Source organism: Camelus bactrianus, chromosome 19, assembly GCF_048773025.1.
Source record: "Camelus bactrianus isolate YW-2024 breed Bactrian camel chromosome 19, ASM4877302v1, whole genome shotgun sequence".
NCBI lineage: Eukaryota > Metazoa > Chordata > Mammalia > Artiodactyla > Camelidae > Camelus > Camelus bactrianus.
Genome location: NC_133557.1, coordinates 48,220,228 through 48,237,920, shown reverse-complemented (window position 1 = coordinate 48,237,920; position 17,693 = coordinate 48,220,228). Strand labels below are relative to the sequence as shown.

The 17,693-nt window shown below is 38.9% G+C and overlaps 1 protein-coding gene across 7 annotated transcripts in view; it reads right to left on the bottom strand.

Annotated features, from left to right (window-relative positions):
* LOC105083132 (threonine aspartase 1) overlaps positions 1–17,693 on the bottom strand; it is a 261,114-nt gene that overhangs the window by 159,832 nt on the left and 83,589 nt on the right. For 5 of the 7 annotated variants that reach the window (XM_045508688.2, XM_010972882.3, XM_074347892.1 and 2 more), the window contains 2 exons: positions 9,756–9,875; positions 3,913–3,991 (listed from right to left, as the gene is read on the bottom strand). In XM_045508688.2, coding sequence (XP_045364644.2) covers positions 3,913–3,991; positions 9,756–9,875 — 199 coding nt within the window. The remainder of the gene's footprint in view (positions 1–3,912; positions 3,992–9,755; positions 9,876–17,693) is intronic. The other 2 variants (XR_006721050.2, XR_006721051.2) reach the window with 1 other exon arrangement.

Sequence of the window (17,693 nt, the reverse complement as noted above, 5' to 3'; positions counted from 1 at the left end):
CAAAAGATACTCAACATCACTTATCATCAGGGAAGTGCAAATCAAAACACGAGGTATTGCGTCACACCTGTTAAAACAGCTATTCTCAAAAAGACAAGAGATAAATATCGGTGGGTGGGGGGTGGGAAGGGATAGACCGGGAGTTCAAAATTTGTAGACATGGACAGGCATATGCAGAATAGATAAACAAGATTACGCCGTATAGCACAGGAAAATATATACAAGATCTTGTGGTAGCTCACAGCGAAAAAAAATGTGACAATGAATATATGTATGTTCATGTATAGCTGAAAAATTGTGCTCTACACTAGAATTTGACACAACATTGTAAAACGACTATAACTCAATAAAAAATGTTTTAAAAAAAGGAAAAAAAAAAAGATAAATGTCGGTGAGGATATGGAGATATCCAAACCCTCACACTTGGCTTATGGGAGTATAAGGTGGTTCAGCTACTGTGGAAAACAGTATAGAGGTTCCTCAAAACACTAAAAATAGGACGGTCACATGCTCCAGCCAGCCATTCTACTTTTGGGTATTTATCCAAAAGAACTGAAATCAGGATCTCGAAGAGGTATTTGTACTCCCACATTCATTGCATCAATATTCACAACAGCCAAGATGTGGAAACAACCTAAGTGTCCTTTGACAGATGAGCAAGAAAATGTAGTATATACATATAACGGAGTATTATTCAGCCTTTGAAAAGGAGGAAATCCTGCCACATATAACATGGATGAACCTAGAACACATTATGCTCAATGCAATAAGCCAGTTACAGGACAGATACCGCATAAATCCACTCATGGGAGGTACCTAAAACAGTCAGACTCATAGAAGCAGAGAGTAAAACAGTGACTGCCAGGGGTTAAGGAAGGGGAAATGGAGAGTTGCTATTCAAAATTCACATGGTTTCAGTTATACAAGAGGAATAATTTCTAGGGACCTATACATCAACTCATTAAATCCTCACAGATATTAAGATAGATCCTATTCCTGTTGTACAATTAACTCCTTGACAGGATGTATGTCTCAGCCAGTGAGTGGAAGGGTCTGAACAAGAACCCAAGTGTCTACTCTGCCCCTTCCCTAGCCAGGCAAATCTCCAAGAAGCTGAACACTAGTCAGGATTTGCAAGGTCAGCTCCTGCCACCCTCCCGTCTTCCCCAGTCCCCACCCATTCCTCCCCACCATGATGAGAACAAGATGCCGGAGTTTATCCCTCAGGTTAATGACCAAGTCGCCTGTCTGGCCTTAGGAGAGCCCTACCCCTACCCTGACCTTAACTAACCCTCTTCCCTCTGTCTCTCAATTATCACCTTCCAAGAACTATAAACCTACAATGCAGGCCAGGTCTCTGGATCTTCTGAAACAGCCCAAGGCACATGTCTCTTTTATTCTGACTAATAAATTGCAAAATTCTGTGCTCCACCTTTCTTCTGACTTGGTCACCCAACTCTGCCATGTGTTTCCTTTGTCAAACTCACAGCAACAGCCCCAGGAGAAAAGGATGAAGCAACTGCACAAAGTCCCACAGATGGAAGGGACTAGAGACTGGTCTGTTACCCTCAGGTTCTGTGGGCTGATGGTGATTTGTCCTGAAACTTAAGAAGGATACAACACGATGAGCTGGGCATTCAGGCTAAAAAGCTACACTGGATATCATAACCTGAAAACCTGAAGGTACCGTTAGTCATACAAAACTACCCTCAACTGATGCAAAGATGGGCAAAGAAGGAAATTCTCAAGGGGAAGAGAGAAGGACCTTAACTTTGCCATTTTAACTTCACCCACTGTATTCCATTTAATAGAATCAAATCCATAGACTGTCCTCTTTCTTTTTACACTTTTTCCATATATATAGTCAGTTTACAATGCTGTGCCAATCACCAGTGTACAGCACAATGCTTCAGTCATACATGAACATACATATATTTGTTTTTATATTCTTTTTCACCACCACATAAACTGTGCTCTTATTCCAACTTCCACATCACCAATTAAAAAAAAAAAAAAAAGGAGGTGGACAATCCTAAGGAGACTGAATTTCTTTTCCAAAGTGACAGTCAGGCAGGCTCTCAGGATTCCAGGTTAAAGTAGAATTCAGGTCTCCAAACATCTAGACGTGAGGGTAACATTTAAACAGCAACAAACCAACTCACTGAACCACATACCAACCCAGAAAGAAAATCAATGCAACACATGATACAAACTGATACTTCTCCAGGAAAATAAAAATGAAATAATGGATTATCTATGTTAGACTTTGGTTTATTCAAATACTGCAATTTTCCATATGCATGGGCATACTTAATTATGCACAAGCTAATTCCTAAATGTTATGTGTAAACTTCATTTGCCACCAGTATTAAACTAAAAATCAACTCATATTATTACATTATGCTCACCTCTTCAAAAATGAAAGACTGAAAAGCAAATTTTTTGTCTATTGTATTAATGTGGTTTAGATTTAACATTAATTTCTGTTTGGACTTCACCTGATGGGCCAGTGGCTCAAAATCAAATTTTTCCACCTGGTAATGGATCTAGGTGAGGAGGCTGCTACAATAGGCAGGCAGGTGGTTATGGGGTCTGAAATCCCAGGGTCAGGTAGCAGAAATGGAGAAGAAGCTACAAATACCAAGATTCCAAGTCTGACCAAATAGGGCAGTAAAAGAGAACAAGAATACAGGAGAAAGGTGGCCCGGGGTGGGGGTGTGGAACAAGGTGTTCTGTTGAACCTGTGTGCACACACGACACCCACAGGGACGTGTCCGACAGGAAGGCAGAAAGGACTCAGGTGGACTTCAGGAGAAGAGTCAGAGTAGAGACAGACGCAGAAGCCAGCAGTCTGGGAGATAACCACTGAGATCATGAGAACGACAGCAAGAAGACCATGTCTCCGAGAGGAAGCACAGAGTGAGGTGAAGAAAAGCTGACAGAGGCCACACCTGGGGCTGTCAGCAACGGGAAGAGTCGGTGATGAAGGCCAAGGCGGAGCAGGTGAGGCGAGCGGGACAAACCAGGAGAGTTCCTGGGTCTATGCTCCAGACAGAAAGAAGAGTGTCGCCGGTGCCAGAGATCACAGGGAGTCAGGAGTACACAGAAGAAGGGGGCTGCTGGATTGGGTGGGTGATCAGAATGGTGGGACAGAAACCAACGTGGTGGAAACCGAAGAGAAAAAGAGAGGAAATACAGCCTGCCTACCTGCCCTCCTGATAAAGCCTGAAGAGGCCGGGGAGAAAGGCCTAGGACTACTACTTGAGAGACAACCAATACTACGACTTGTCAACCACGCATGTCAACCGCATTCAGGCCTCAGGTACACCTGGCACGAGCGTACGAAAGCCTGGCTCTAGACCACAACCATGCCGCCCACTGAAACCCACTCCCCCAAACACACACACACTCACGCGCGCGCACACACGCACCCCTACCTAAATGATAATGACTTTTCTAATGCAAATACAAAAAGAGGACATACATTTTATTAAAAACGTAGATATCATAAACAATACATTTTGAAATGCACTTTGTAAGTTTTATGTCAACATTTTACTTAAGAAATGACCTCTTAGTTTTTGAAATGCCTTGCTACTCTTACATCATTTTGATCTGAATCGGGCATTCTCATGAGTCATTAGAGGGAAAAAAAGCTATTAAAGATGTAATTAAATTCCAGTTAACTCCAGAGTTGTACTGAAAAGGACAGCAAAGCGTTTACCCTGTGATACTTACTTTGTGGAACAACTCTCAAAGGCTCTCAAAGGTCAAAGATCTTTTGGGCATCGGTGTTCTTGTCCACGCAGTGTCCTAGCACATGCTTTATGTTTACAATAAAAATACTGTTTTCAATCATTAAATGACCTACAGGTTGAAGTTATGAAAAATGGTCATGAAAGCAGCAAATACCTGAGGTACTCACAGCTGTGGAGTAGGGATTGTGAGCTCCAGTGTTTTCAGCCCAGCAGCCACATCCGTAAAGAGCAGCCTGGGGGAAAAAACAGATGAATACAAGATTTTAAGAGTATTATACGTAATTACTGGCTTTCAACAGAAGACAAAATCATACCCATCGAAAAAAGCCTCATTTAATAACGATGTGAAAAACGGGTGACAGGCAGAGGTTATATAAGACCCACTCAAACAGCGATTCTAACACCATCAAAACTATATTTTCAGCTATCTTCTAATCTAAAAATTTTCAGAAAACAGCAAAAGAAAGTTTCTTGGTCTCATCAATAGTAAGCGTTTCCTTCCCTGAAACCTCTTCCTCTTACTGTATGTTGTCAGGTCTTGCTCTTCTGGCCCCTTGAAATCGTTGTGGTTGCCTTAAAGTGGTGCTTCTCAAACCAGATGTGTGTCAAATTAGTTGGGGGCATGCTGATCGGAATGGGTTCCCAGATATCCCGATGCAATGGTCTGGAGGTTGGCCCAGGATTCAGTATTATTAACCAGGGCCCTGGGGGACTGGAACCCAGGTTGCCCACCTGCTATGCTCTGCCTTAAAAGTGCCTTTCCCATGCCTCCTTCAGGGCAGCACAATAGGAACTGCAGTTATGTACCAAAGAGCCTAGTGTGTGCTCACCACCGTGCTAGATTCTGCCAGATACAAGAATGGACACAAAAAGGCCTGTTCAAGCTGATCACTTTGTGAGCTGGTGGAATAAACTTGTATGTCTGAAACCACCAGGAACGCAATAAGCTACTATGGTTTTATAGAAGTATCTGACAATCATTCCTATTTTGTTTCTAATAGTGCCACCCAGAATCTCTGGATTCATGGCTTCAACATCGACAGTGATTTCTCTGCCTTTGGAAGTGAATCACAATTGATAACTTTTCCATTCCTTACTTAGAGGTAGAATAAGAAAAAAACCCTTAGATGGCTATTACCGAGAAGTACGAGGAGGCATGGTCAAGAGTCTTCATTTTCACCTGTTTGATAAGAACCAAGTACTGAAAACAGCATAAATGTCAATCAGTAAATAAATGGCTAAATAAACAATGGCATAGCAACATATGGAGTTCATTACAAACATTAGAAAAAAAGAATTAAGTTTTTTTAAAAAAGATTTTTAAGAATTATTACAGAAAAACCCGAGAACATATTAAATTTAAAAAATAAAACTACAATACATTCAGTATTCTCTGTGATTGAAGGTAAAAGATACTCCCATAATTAGCAGACACAAACTACTATATATAAAATAGATAAACAACAAAGTCCTGCTGTATAGCACAAGGAACTACAATAGCTTATAGTAACCCATAATGAAAAAGAATATATGTATAACTGAATCACTATGCTGTACACCAGAAACTAACACAACATTGTAAATCAACCATACTTCAATCAAAAAAAAAAAAAGAGAGAGATGCTGTTTAAAAATACATATATATACTCCCATAAATAGTACTATTGTTTTCTAGAAACTCACTTGTGAGGACTGGGAGAAGGAACTAAGACTGAGGATGGTGACCAGACAGATTTCAGCTTTCTATGATGTTTTATTCCTTTTTACAAGGACTTCAGAACTAATTTGCTACAATATTCTACCCAAAGCAGGAATTTCCATGAAATATCCTATTCACGTCTGATACTGAGAAGCTCACAACCTCATGTGGGAACATATCCCCCTTTTGGACACTTGCCATTGGTAGAAAGTTCTTCCTTAGATTGCTCTAAGGAATATCTACTTTCTCATAACTTCCACCTACAAATCCTGGTTCTACTCTCTAGAAATACTTTAATCTCCCCCTAAGTCCTCCAGATTCTTGAAAACAGCTCTTCTAATGCCCTCATTCCTCTTTTCTCTCTCGAAGAATGTGTGAACTGTTCCCCATGACTTTGAGACGCACGTACACACCCCATCTCCCAAATGACCCTCTTTGAGAAATAATCCAAAGTCCAGGATAATTGTAGATGAAGTCTGACCATGCTCATGTGATCCACAGCTGTCATCCCCCATTATCACTGGCAATTCCCCTCATAAAAGTAAAGCCAAGAACTGAACGCAACACCCCTAATACGGCAGACAGCAGAAAATCTATTACTGTCTTTGAAAACACCGTACTTCTAAAATACACAAGACGGCTGAATGAGTGTGGCAACTAAAAGCCCTACATGAGTGATCCAGCCATGGATTTCAGAATAAGACTGGCAGACTTGTGGGATAATCCACTTAACTGGGACTATCCAGGTCAGGTGCTGGGTCAGCCACAGCCTCAGAGAACACACGACCTCAATGGAAGGACCCATTCTTCCTTCACCGAAAACCCTGGATATGAGCCCGTTGCCCTTTCCATTCCTCACAGTTATCTTGACCAGAAGCCTGCACCCCAAAAATAGTAAATAAGATACCCCTTAGAAACCCATTTAGGAAGTCATGGGAAAAAAGACCATTTAGTCTTACTCTTGCTTCTCCTCTCTAAGCAAAGTTCCTTTATGCACCCCTTCACAATTTCATGACCTAAAGTTGTCCTCCTTCTTAAGCTTCTGAAATTGGTTGAGCTGAGACAATGATTGGTCAGATAAAAAGAAAGAATGGGAGATTGTCCCTCATTTATTCACTCCTTTGGATAAAACATAACAAGCCTTAAACAGACTTTCAAAAACAACAACAAAAGCTTCCTTGTTTTCAGTAGCAAAATTTTATTAAAGCTATTATCATGCAGTAAAAGTAGGTCATATATATGATGATATTACTATTAACATTTAATCTTCTCAGGGTCTTAGCTTCCTCTTTTATAAAATGAGGATAATAAAGACACCCACCTCACAATGTTACAGGATCACAGGAATCAACACACTTGCCACACACAGTAAGAGATTAATAAACACGAGCTACAGCTGTTATTGTGAGGGGCCATGATAAGCAATTTAAATGCATTATGTCATTTAATCTTCTAGAACTTTGTAAGGTAGCTATTTATCCCCATTTTACAGTTGTGGGAAGCAGAACTTAAATGCGTGGAGTAACTTGGCCACAGTAAGGAGACTGGTAAACGGGGAGGTGGGATTAGAATAAAGGTTTACCTAATTCCAAAATCTCTTAACCCCTAAACTCAACTGCCTGTTTGAGTGTGGGAAGGGGAGGGGGTGGGGAGGGCTGGAATATAGTAATTCCTTTCTCATGTCCCACTTATAAATTCTAATTATTACAGTAAGTTAAGGAAACAAAGAAGTTCTAATTCAAATTGCCACTTCACCATTTGAACTAACATGAGTAATATGCTAAAATTAGTAAATAGTTATTTGTGCACTTAAAATGTATCAAAAATCTCATTTCACTACATTTAAAAAAAATTGGTCTTTGCTTTTTTAAACAATTTGCTGGGGAATTATATTTCATTCTGTCATGATTGTCAAGAAGACTGGCTCTTTCCCTCTCATCTGATGCTTACATTTTTCCAGGCTTACTGCCTCTCCCCTGTCTTAGCAACACACCTGATTAAGCAACTGCGTTTTTCTGTAAGCACCTCTACACCTCCCCTCCACACCCTCTCCTGATCTCTCAGCCCTCAAACTGTGTCTCCATAAACTAGCCAAGTGGGGAAAATCAGTATGTAAGCTTTCTTTAATTGAGGTATAACTGACACACACCATGTTAGTTTTAGGTGTACAAAATAATGATTCAATATTTGCATATATTGCAAAATGATCACCATAATTAGTGTAGTTAACATCCATCATCATACATAGTTAACAGAATTTTTTTCTTGTGATGAGAACTTTTAAGATTTACTCTGTCAGCAACTTTCAAATGTGTACGTGTAGGTTTCACAATATTTCTTTTTCCATGACAATCAGTGGCAGAAGGGCTTCAAGATTGTCCAGTATAATCCTGCTAACATAGTCCAGGGCTGTCCTTGGTGCTGCTGTTGCTGTTTTGCTAGCCCAAACAAACAAAACCCAGTGAGAAAGTCATGGCAACAGCAATGCAGTGAAGGCAGCTCTGCTGGCTCCTCTCTCTCTTTCTCCACCAAGGCATCCAAATCTGATAGGCAAGCTTGGTCTTCTTACTCCAAATATGACAAATACACAGGGCTTTGTAATGTGAAAAAATAAATACCATGACCAGACAAAGGCTTTTTATAATGAGTTCAAAGCATTGTACACATGTTGAGGAATCATCCCCCATAAATCCCCTTGTATGGGAGGCAAAGAGTAGCACAAAATTAATTATTCTTCCCTTCCCCTTCCCACCATAGGACTGTATGTGGCTTGTCCACAAGAAAGGGCAGATCAGGGAACATCGCTTGGGGCTTTGCAAAGATGTGTTCCATGAATCAGACCACTCTGTTCCAAGCACTCGCTAACCCTCGTGTCCAAAGCAACTGTGACCCCGACTCTCCTCCAAACATGAGAGACAAAGCACACAAACCATGCCATGTGGTGCTCCAGGTGTAACATGAGATCCCATTACTGAGCTTAAACACACCCTGTGCAACTACTTCAACAGACTTCATGAGGGTGTCCAATTCATTTGTTCACTCAACAAATATTTGTTAAGCCCATAAGTAATGTGCCAAATTGGTCTATACTCACAAAGGTTATTAGATCCAACGGATTGTTAACTTTCATCCTCAGTACAGTACTAAAGGCTGGAGATGGGGGGGTCAGGGTGAAGATGGACAAGTGAACTGGGAGTAAGCCAGCTGCATGTAAATTAGACCCTCCTTATTATATCTCAGTTTCCTGAGTGGTATCATGTGTTGGTGACTTGAATACTAGTCAGTCTATAAAAATAATAGCTGATATGCTTAATCAGAGGGATTAAGGGTCAAAATGTTACTGGCCCTTGAATGGAGGAAATACAAAATGTAACTCTAAAATAATTTCCCACCTGAAAAATAAGCAGCAACATAGGTGCTTGCTCCTAAAGAGAATGACGTTTACAAAGAAAGAAAATGGGAATCAATGCACATTTATTAAATGTCTACTAAATGCCCAGGCCAGTACCCAGCCTGTGGAAGGCAGCAAAACACAGGATTACTGTAATAGGGAAGAACAAATCTGACTCCATATGAGATCTGTTCCTTTAACTCTAACCCTCTGCTCTGTCTCCTGTGCTTAGTCATGCTGGTTCTGCACCTTTTGTAAAAGAATGCTGCCTAGAGCCTGAAATATACAGGAGAGCCCATTCTCAAGGCTCTGACCTTTAAGGGTATACTTTTCCCTTATATAGAGGTAAAAAGTTGCAGGAGAGAGAATAATATTTGTTTTGTTGGAGGTTTACAGGAACACCATGACCTGACCTATGTGGACAGCTGCAAGAACAAAGGATTCTGACACCAAGAAGTTTGCAACAACCAGCCGAACAACCAACCATACCTCATCCCCTTTTTAGTATAAAAGGAGCCTGACTTCTGATTTGGGGAAGATGGTTCTCCAGCACATTCATCTGCCATCTTCTCAGTCTACCAGCTTTCCGAATAAAGTTATTCCTTGCCCCAGCACCTCATCTCCTGATTTATTGGACTGATGTGCAGCAACCAGAACAAGTTGGGACTTGGTAACATTAACAATTGTGAAGATCAAAAAGAACCCTATTACTATGAGGCAGGTTTTAATTTTAGGCAGAATCCTGTACAGGTATTTGACTGATGATTTAAACTACGTAAGTGTTAAGAACAGTATTTTTTTTTCTAAAGGAAAAAAAAAAATGTCTCTACCGGTTTAAAAACTTGTGAGCTAGAAAACTCCATGCTTTGACTTGAAAAACTAGTTTAAAAACCCTATAATTACTTACCTGCCCAACTCTCCCTGGATGTTTCAAGGCCAGACCTCCACTGGAGACGGCAGCAGCAACATTCCCTTCGTGGTCCACAACTACCGCGCCCACTGTGTCCAAAGTGCCCGAGTCGTTCTCCTGCAGAGCAAAAGTGGCCCGAGCATCGGCTGAGCACGGTGTGTGACAATGATATCATGACACAACGAAATCTGAGCTAATCCTTAAAGGGGACATTCAGTAATCTCCTGAAATTATCTATTATCAAGTTGCCACTTAAATCCGGTTCAAGTCAAAATTTATTTCCCTTTGAAAAAATCCTGAACAAAGTGTGTCTCATTGCTTTACTCTAACAATAAGCCTAACATGCCTTTCTATGGGAGAGGGGAAAAAAACAATTTAATATAAATTACAGTATATCCCAGTGTCTCCTTAATCTCAAGAATTAAGTTCATGATTGAGAATTCATAGAGGAAAAGATCTATGGCATAAGTGAACTAATAAATGGCCTTATTAGTGTTTTATAAAATGTTATATACAAATTTCTAAAAGTAATATATTCAGCACAATAAGTGAAGGGAATGACATTTATGGTCTTGAAGAAGACCATACTGCAATTTTCTTTTATATTTCCTTCCTTGGGAGAAACTTTATGGCAAGCTCTCTTCTCTGCATATTAATAATACGCTTGTCAGTCATATGGCAGAAAACTGTACATTCCTGGGACGCATCTTTGTCTTTCTGTGTCATGTTTCAGGCTCCACATGCTTAAGGCATTTCACATGTTGTGACTACAAGCAGCTGTCTCCTACTCAAAGATTTTTGGGTCACCTGTGCAAAACAGACAAATCTTACGCTGCTGGATGAAAATCAGAAGGAAGGGAAGGGGAGGGTAAGTTCCATGAAACATCATCTCTTTTAAATGTATTAAAAGGGCATGCTACTCGAGGTCCTGAGGTTCAGAGCAGTCGTGGTGGTTCTCTTACGCTAGGGCACGGGTGCCCCAGAACCTGAGACTCCCATCCTCATGCCCACACCTAAGTCTGTAGGAAAGAGTGAGGCACAACCCCACGTTCAACAAGACCAGCTCCCCCTCCTGTGTGGTTTATGCTCCAACTACTGAGCAAGATGTTATTTGTGCAGGCGGTCCCCAGCTGGGTGGGTTTTGAAATGCCACACTAAGGCAATCCCCAGAAAAGCCAATGAGCCCCCAGGGCCACCTTAGAAGCTGAGCAACATAAAAGGGAGTTTTGAAATATTGGAAGCAGAATGCAAACAACAGATTTTGCCTTAAAGCAAACTAAAAAATTTAGAGGTAGAGTACACCATAACAAATATTACATCTACTAGGAGACTCTAGCTCTAAATTCTAACTCCTCTTAAACACACTGCTATTCTATGACAGTGCTGACTTCGACATAAAAGGTGTAACTGACTGAAATCAGTGCTACAGTCCCACGCTTCCTGTTAAGCACAGCTGGGAGAAGTCCAGCCAAAGGCTTGACACAGCCAGATCCCAGAATATCACGGTTCTGCCGACAGCAGGTTGTCTGACTTTCAAGGATAGTTTCCCAACCCGACTGTAAACACCGAGGAAAGGTCTGATCCACTCTGCTTCACTATTTTAAAGTATGATCTTATTGAATCTACTGGTTCTTTAGAAATAGATAACGGTCACACAAATAGATACTGTAAAACAGCTTTCCTCAACAACAGCAACAGCAAAGTCAAGAAAGGGTATTCCTGCTTAGTCCTTTTTCATTAACTATGACTGCTGATCCTACACAGACATTCTACAAATAGAACTTTACTGAGGGGACACGTAACATAGACACAGTGATGTACATTACCTGCGAAACAATTCTCTTAGCATTTCAATCACGCTATTGTGAACTGTAACTCTTAACCCTAATACTCTAGAAAGACAAAAAGGATCATGTGCAGCTGGATTTACTGTAACTTGTTTTCCAAAATTGAAAAAATCAAGCAAAAAATAGAGAATCCTGTTCCAAATTAAGCTGAATATTCCTAATGGCTTGCAACACCTGCAGAAACCAGAATTGCTTCATAAATATTTGAGAATTAGTTCCTAGATTTCACATACTGAAAAGCAAATTTAAGGATGATGAAGTAATATTTAAGCATTTTTATGAAGTGTAGATAAATTGAGTGAAAGACAAACATTGGTATTTTGGCCATAATAATTTCACAGAGCTTGTTTATACAGAAATGAAATCTTAGAAAGGCTAAAAAACACACAATGACTGTTTTTCTACAGAGCTACTATTATACTCTTGCACTCCATAAATACTTAAAAGTACGTGAGCCACACAGATCACATATACCTACTGTCCTTGACCAAAACTTGCTATGTGCATTATTTTTTTTGGATAGAAATGTGACTAAAGGCAACGGTATGAACTATAGTTCCCATCGGAACAAACAACTGTATATGAAGTTGGCATAGAGTTTGCATGCGTTATGGAAAAGAGTGAAGTAAAACTTTCTTGAAGTAACCAATAATGCAGTAATCTCTGTTGGGCTTAATGTCAAAAGTTTTTATTTTTCTCTGCTCCAAATTGGAGGTGGCTATTACACAGTTATTGTAAGAATTAAATTAAGTAACACATGTAAAATACTTTAAAAGGAATAAATCTCTTAGAACAAAGTGCAGGTACTTTCCACGTGAAAATTAAGCCTCTAACCTACACTCTAACTCTGCAACTTGCCAAGAGACACCATCCATCAGTTACTTATCTCATTAACTTGGTCTTTCTTCTGTACAGAATTACTCAAATATCAAAGAGCTAAAACACAAGAATGATATCTCAAATGTGTAAGTGCATCCTGAAACTAGTGTATGGTGGGATTACCCTGATACAGTAATAAAGACAGAAATACATCTTTTCAAAAGATAATAAACCTTCCTAATACACCTTTGTTAGGTTGGTGAGCAGCGTTGTAACTGGCATGAGCCTCCACCTGAGAAACACTGCCGACGTATGGGAGCATCCTGATGATGGAATGATAGCTCTGGCTACCGGAGACCTCGGTCTGGCTCCACATCGTCTCCTACAGTGGGGCCGCTATGGGCTCAGAGTATATCCACTGCGTGTGTAAACAAAGTACGATTTAGCTAGAATTATCTACTTTCACATGTCTGGCTTGGCTAAAACCAAGGAAAATTTGGATATAAGAATACCTGACAACCTTTCGCTTCTCCAGAAAAACCACCCTTCTGATGCCCAATACTAAAAACAATGCTTCTGTCAACCACAGTCAAGATGTCTATTTTTAAATGATCCTTTATTTTCTTGGTTTAATGAATATGTATTAAAATCTTTACAGCACTACACAAATTAGTGCCAAACACATCTACAACAGAGAAAAGAAATATATTATATAAAAATCTTTCTTATTAATCCCCTAAGTCACTTAACAAAAGTTAACAGAAAAAATTTCAGCTCAAAATAAAAATAAAGTGTGTTAACCAGGCTTTTAAGGGGCTTTAATATACCTAGATTACAGCTTTAAGTATAAATTCATATTATAACACAGCTCCAGAGGATTACCTAAAAATTCCAAACCCTCAAAGGTAGCAAAGGACAAATTTTCCAACTGGCAGAATTCCTATAGTGTTCTGGGGCCTGCAACATTAAAGATGGAAAAGGCAGTGGTTTTAATATTGGTTTTTAAAATAATCTTACAAATACTGAATTATGGGTTTTCTTTTCTCTTCCAAATGGAACCTTTGAGTGCCTCAGTGTTCATGCTGAGTGAGCACATGTAAGTGATGGTGGAAACCAGGTGAATATGCTCATGACGTAGATTATTCCACAGCTGAGCCGTAAAAACCACCACCATCGTAGCTGTATACAGCTCTAAATCTTGTTTATTCTTGTTAATATGTTGTTTAATTAATATTATTTAATTTGTACTCATAATGAACCACTGGTTAAGGATAGCAAACCTAAGATATACCGGAGTTGAAGTTAAAATTGAGGAATCTAAGAATAATGATAATTATGACACTTTCCTTAAGAAAATATTGACTAGATCATTAAATTCCATTCAGTTGGTAAAAACACTTATAGAATACATCCCAATGACATAAAGTCAGTTAAAAAATACGATGTTGATCAAATTTGGCCTCTTACCTTTTTTGGAATAAATGTTAATCACAATTTTAAAATTCTAAATCAGAAATTTTAAATTCTAAATTGAATAAACACACCTAGCTATGACCCAGCAATTAAACTTCTAAGTATTTACCCAAGAGAAATCAAAATATATGGCAAAAGACTTGTCAAACAAATATCACATGATATCACTTATATGCGGAATCTAAAAAAATGAGACAAATGAACTTATTTATAGAACAGAAACAGACTCATAGACATGGAAAATAAACTTACAGTTACCAAAGGGGAAAGAGGTTGAAGAGATAAATTAGAAGTTTGGGATTAGCATATACAAACTACTATATAAAGATAAACAACAAGGACCTAAGATACAGCACAGGGAACTATATTCAATATCTTATAATAGCCTACAATGAAAAAATTATGTATATATAATGTATGACTGAATCACTATGCTGTACACCAGAAACTAACAGAACATTGTAAATCAACTATACTTCAATTAAAAAAAAAGAGAGAGAGACTTGTCAAGAATGTCTATAGCACCTTTAATTGCAATAGTCAAAACGTGGAAACAACTCAAATGTCTATCAAAAGGGGAATGGATACACAAACTGTGAAACTGGCAACAGTGGAGGACTATTCAGTAAAGAGCCAGTGATGTGTACAACAACATGGATACTGTTTTAGATGCACGCTGAGTAAAAGAAGTCAGATCCTAAAGAGTACATGATATATTATCCCATTTACCTGAAGTTTTAGAACAGGTAAAACTACTCTACAGTGAAAAAGAATCAGAAACATGATTGTCTTGGGAGGAGGGCATTGACTATGAAGGGGTACAAGGAAACTTTCTACAGTAAGAGCAGCATCCTATCTTGATGGGGGTGCAGGTTACACGGTTGTGTACACATGTCAAAATTCACCAAATTAAACACTTAAGGTTGTGTGTGTTTCACCGATTGTAAGTTTTGCCTTAAAAAAAATCAACAGGTCTATCTATCTTAAAGTACACAACCAAGAATTCAAAACGTCAGGTCATAAACAAATTTTTCAACTTTTTCCTAATAGCATAACACATTTATATTTATATAACATTTAATACATATTTGATTGCAATTGTCAGCGGTGGGGGGGTGGATGATGGAAAATATGAAAGAGATGGTAAATTTTTTTTTTTTTAACCAAAGGATATCTACATGACAAATACTGAAAGTCTAATGTATGCCCAACTGGAAAGAACAGACAGAATAGAGAAGTGAAAATATTTAAAGAGAAAATAGCTCAAATTTCCTCAGAACTAATGAAAAATAAGAATCCAGATCTCAGGGAAGCAGAGAGAAAGGAAAGGGGCCAAACAGAAAGGAAAGCTCACCTATGACAGAATGACGGTGGAATTCCCACAAGTGCAATGGGAGCCAGCAGGCGGTCATATATATTCAAGGTACTCAGAGAAAAGTAACTACAAACCTACAAGTGGGTATCTAACAAAATTACCTCTTAGGAACAAAAATAAAATAAAATACATTTATAAATAAATAAATGAAATGCATTTACCACCAGGAGACCTGCACTAAATGAAGCCCCAGAGGATCATGCTAATACCTCCCTCTGACCCTCCCACCCTCCCACCCTCCCACCTGGGAGCATTCCTACTCTTCCTTTCTTGACTCTACTTTCTTTTCCATAACACGTCATCATCTCCTAAAATATACAGTTTATTTTCGTATTATTTAAACTGCCAACCTCCCCCACAAGACTGGAAGCTCCACCAAGGCAGTAACCTGTGTATGTTTTATTCACTAACATATGCTAAGCACACAGAAAAGTACTTGATACATCTTAAGCACTCAATAAATATTTGTTAAACAGATGAATGAATAAATAAATGTATACTTTAAAGAGAAGAAAAATAACTGCTGTGATCTGAATGTGTCCTTCCTTCAAAAATCCACATGTTGAAATCCTCACCCTCAAGCTGATGGTGTCAGGAGGTGGGACATGGGAAGACGGTTAGGCCATGAAGACAGAGCTCTCATGAATGGGATTATGCCTGATTCTCAAAGAAGCCCACGAAGCCCTTTGCCCCTTCTGCATGAAAGGTTACAGCAGAAGGATGGCCATCTAGGAAGTGGGTCCCCAACCTGACACCAAATCTTGCTAGGCCTTGATGCTGGACTTCCCAGCCTCCAGAACTGTGATAAATTCCTGTTGTCTGTAAGCCACCCAGTCTATGGTATTTCGTTACAGCAGCCTGAAAGGAATAAGACAATAATCCAAGAAGGAGAAGAACAATCGGGCATGAAACAAGGAATGGGTAAGCAAATAAAACAACAAGCCTTCATGAAAAACAAAATTAATTAATCGGGTTTTAATATCTGGCTGTATGTTATTCATAGGAGATACACTTGAAGAATAAGAACATGGAAAAGCTGAGAGTAAAAGGACAGGGAAAAAGGAGAGAGAGAGAGATCCAGGCAGGTACCAACCCAAACAATGTAGCTATATTAACAGCAAGAAAAATAAGTTTTAAGACACAAAATGTTAACGGAACCAAAGGATATCTACATGACAAATACTGAAAGTTTAGATTCACCAAGGAGATATAATAATTCTAAATTTGTATGTACCTAAAAAAAAAAGCCTCAAATATATATAAAGCAAAAACACAGCAACAAGGAGAAATCAACAAACCAAGCCTCACAATGAGCTATTTTAACACATTTCTCTTAGCTATGAATAGGTCAAAAGACCAAAAAAGGAAAAAGAAAAGAAAATCAGTAAGAAATAAAAGATCTGAATAGCACATTAAAGAGCTTAAATAGACAGGCATTCACAGAATTCTGTACCTATTAGAGGGGAAGCATTCTTCTCAAATACAAATAAATATTTACAAAAATTGATCATACATTAACCTGTAAACTAAATCACAACACATTTCAAGAAACAACATCAAACAGAATATAATCTCTGACTATAATACAATTAATCTAGGAGTCCATAAAGATGAATAAAATTTGAAAATTAGAAAAGAAAAAAGCACTTCTAAATAAATTATGCATCAAATTAGAAATCCAAATAGAAACAAAAAATACTTAATGATGAATGATAATAAACATACTACATTGCAAAACTTATGAGAGATATAGGAAAAATGGTACTCACAGGGAAATTCATACCCAAAACGTTGATAGCAAGAAAAAAAAATTAATAAGCTAAGTGTCCAGCTAAACAAGATAGAAAGAGAACAAGATAAACTTGAAGAGAAAAAAGAGAGATAAGATGAAAAATCAAAAAATCAAAATCTTAATGATTAAACATTAAGATCCAAAAAGGCAATAGAAGGAAATCAACAAATAAGGGGGTGGAGATATAGTTCAATGGTAAAAGCTCATGCTTAGTCTGCGTGAGGTCCTGGGTTCAATCCCCAGTACCTCCATTCAGGACCTCCATTAAAAATAATAAATTTTTTAATAAAAAATAAACAAATAAAAAGAAAAAAAGGGCAAAATTGGTTCTGTGATGAGACAGCTTGTTAACTCAATGAATTAATCTAACAGGCGATCGTTTTCTCTGTGAATCACCTCAGCCTCAGCAAAGGCCGCGCTCCCCCGTCTCCAGCACAGCCCTGGCCCACTGGAGGGACAGCAGACACGGCCACTCCTGCTTCCCTGGCACTTCGTTCAGCCCAAATGCGGCTCTTCTCTACTCCCCAGCCCTGAGCCACATCAAAACTCTGCCCTTCTTCAAGTCCCAGAGCCTCAAGTAACCCCAGAAAAGGTCTCGGGAGGCCCTGGCCCTAAAGGCACAACCTAAA